The sequence below is a fragment of the Mus caroli genome, chromosome 16 (genome assembly GCF_900094665.2).
Source record: "Mus caroli chromosome 16, CAROLI_EIJ_v1.1, whole genome shotgun sequence".
Lineage (NCBI taxonomy): Eukaryota > Metazoa > Chordata > Mammalia > Rodentia > Muridae > Mus > Mus caroli.
In genome coordinates, this window is record NC_034585.1 from 28,875,089 (window position 1) to 28,877,953 (window position 2,865).

The 2,865-nt window shown below is 54.7% G+C and overlaps 1 protein-coding gene across 1 annotated transcript in view; it reads left to right on the forward strand.

Moving 5' to 3' along the window:
• The first annotated feature begins 208 nt into the window (after positions 1-208).
• Meltf (melanotransferrin) overlaps positions 209-2,865 on the forward strand; it is a 20,009-nt gene continuing 17,352 nt past the window's right edge. Inside the window, exons 1-2 of the mRNA XM_021185088.1 lie at positions 209-374; positions 1,511-1,665. Coding sequence (XP_021040747.1) covers positions 326-374; positions 1,511-1,665 — 204 coding nt within the window. The 5' untranslated portion in view covers positions 209-325. The remainder of the gene's footprint in view (positions 375-1,510; positions 1,666-2,865) is intronic.

Genomic DNA, 2,865 nt, shown 5'->3' on the forward strand with positions numbered 1-2,865 from the left:
GTCCCTGTCCAGTAGAATGTGACATTGGAGTCCTCTAGCACAGAAAAGGATGGTCTGAAATGGCAAATTGTTGAGGACAGAGAGCCAGGGAGTAGCTAGGTCGGGTCAGCAACCCTTGGACCGGCCGGCAGGGGGCAGAGGAGGCGTCAGCAGGAGATGCCAGAGAGAAAGCCAAGGCCATGCTGGTCAGCCTAGGTGTTCAGTGCGGGGTGTGTTGAGGGGCGTGGACTCTCCCCGGGCTGCGCTTAAATAGAGAAGGCCAGAGAGACCAGGGAGGAGGAAGCCAGGACAGACCCGCCAGCACCCCAGCCAACCCAACGTTGCCATGAGGCTCCTGAGCGTGACTTTTTGGCTACTCCTGTCCCTGCGCACTGGTGAGAGTGTCCCTGAGGGAGGATACAGGGCAAAGCAGAGGTTCTACGCCTGCAGTCCCCAGGCCCTACCGGTGCTCAGCTTCCAGAGGGCTTCTTAAAGGAGGCAACTTTGAGCCAGGCCTCGAAAAATTATGCCAGATGTCAGGGAAGAAGTCCTGGGGCGCGCGGGGCGGGGAGGGGGGAACCGCTGTCTGGTGTGGAAGGTTAGAGGGAGTTTAAGGGACAGGACGCAGGCAATCCTGATGACAGAGGAGGGAAAAGAGAGCGAGGAGGAGGAGGAGGAGGAGGAGGAGGAGCCTGGGGACAAGGTCTGAGTGCTCTAAGCCCCATAGCAGAGTAAGGCCGTAGAATGTCCAGGTGGTCTCCAGTCTGTGAGGCAGCTACAGTTTGACCCCTGGTGAAGATGGAAGGCAGGCTAGGCTGCCAGCAGAAAGGACCTGTCCCCCAGATGAAAGTAGTGCCCCAAAGGCAAGTTCCAGAGGGTCCTGATTGCAAAGTCACCTATCCCGAGGAACTCTGGAACCCCTTTCTCTGGGCCCCTGCTGGGACAATCCCTAGGACTCTGACCTAATCAGGTCAGGGGGCACAGAAGGAAGCCCACACAGGGCACCTGTGTGTATAGGGTGACTTCTAAAGCTGAAGGTGGGGTCTCACCTGCTAGGTCCGCTGACATCACCAGCTAGAGAAGAAGAATCCTGAGCCACCTATCCATTCCTTGCTTGTCACACCTTCCCCTGACGGGGGCCTCTGACCCTGCCCCATCGCAGAAGACAGGCCACCACAGTTACTCCCTCTGACATGTAGTCAAGTTCTTACGTGGAGGGGCAGGGACACAGCTGGGGTGGGATCCTAAGACAATACCTTTTTGGGGAAGAGACAGGATTTTGTGGGTCACAGCCCCTGCTGAGACTTGGGGCCAGTGCTCACTCTTCGGAAGGGACTTTCCACTGCTCAGTGATGGGCTAGGTTATGAGCCACCCATCTGCAAAACTATGAGTCCATAGCACCGATTTGACCTGCCTCTGTCTGGCTGCCTCTCCATGGGAGTACAAGGCTGTGTGTCAGGGGGTTGGCCATCCAGGCAGCTGGGGTCATGGCGAGCTGGCTATGTGAGGAAATGCTGTCCTGCCCCACAGTCCTCTGTGTGATGGAGGTGCAGTGGTGTACCATCTCAGATGCAGAACAGCAGAAGTGCAAGGACATGAGCAAGGCCTTCCAGGGAGCTGGCATTCGGCCTTCCCTCCTCTGCATCCAGGGCAACTCCGCTGACCACTGTGTCCAGCTCATCAAGGTGAGGCCTCTCCCTTCTTACTGCTCCCCAACCCTGGCCCAGACAAGAGGGCTCTGACTCAGGAGGAATGCACAACAGGCCCATTCACTGGGAAAGAGGCCGATGGTCCCCTGCCAGGGTTGGTGATAAAATCCTCTGAGTTTCCCTAGCAGTGAGCGCCTGACTTTTTCCTGCCAAGTGGGAGGTGAGGAGGGGCTGAAGTCCAGATGGGCACCAGTGGGGAAAGGAGGAAGGGGAGGAAACCCCTGGTGGGACACAAAGGCCCTTCTAGGATGAGGGCAGGAATGCTATTCCTTCCTGGGAGAGAGAGCAAGCCATGGTGGCTGTCCTCCCTTGCTTGCTTTCCTTTTTTTTTTTTTTTTTTTTTTTTTTTTTTTTTTTTTTTTTGTGGTTTCAAGACAGGGTTTCTCTGTGTAACCCTGGCTTTCTTGAAACATCCTCTGTAGACCAGGCTGGCCTTGAACTCAGAGATAGACCCACCTATCTCTGCCTCCAGAGTGCTGGGACTAAAGTCATGTGCCACTACCCCTGCCCCCCCCCGGGGGGGGGGCTAGCTTGGATTTCTACTGCTGTGATAAACACCATGACCAAAAACAACTTGGAAGGAAATGGGTTCATTTCAGCTTCCGAATCACAGTCTGTCATAAAAGGAAAACTGAACAGCAGCTAAAGGCAGAAACCTCGTGTCAGGAACTGAGGCAGAGGCCATGGAGGAATGGGGCTCACTAGCTCGCTCCTCCTGGCTTGCTCAGTTTGCCTTATACAACCCAGAACCACCTGCCCGGGGACGGCCCCGCCCACATTGGGCTGGCCCTTCCATATCAACCATCCATCAGGAAAATGCTCCACAAACTAGTCTGATGGCAAAGGTGTCCTCTTCGCAGGTGACTCTAGCTTGTGTCAGGTTCAAGGGAAGTTTAAAAACAAAACAAAACAAGAGCTCCGGGGTACTGGTTAGTTCATAATGTTGTTGCACCTACAGGGTGCAACAACAGATCTCTTTAGCTCCTTGAATACTTTCTCTAGCTCCTCCATTGGGGCCCCTGTGATCCATCCAATAGCTGACTGTGAGCATCCACTTCTGTGTTTGCCAGGCCCCAGCCTAGTCTCACAAGAGACAGCTATATCAGGGTCCTTTCATCAAACGCTTGCTAGTGTATGCAATGGTGTCATCGTTTGGAGGCTAATTATGGGATGGAT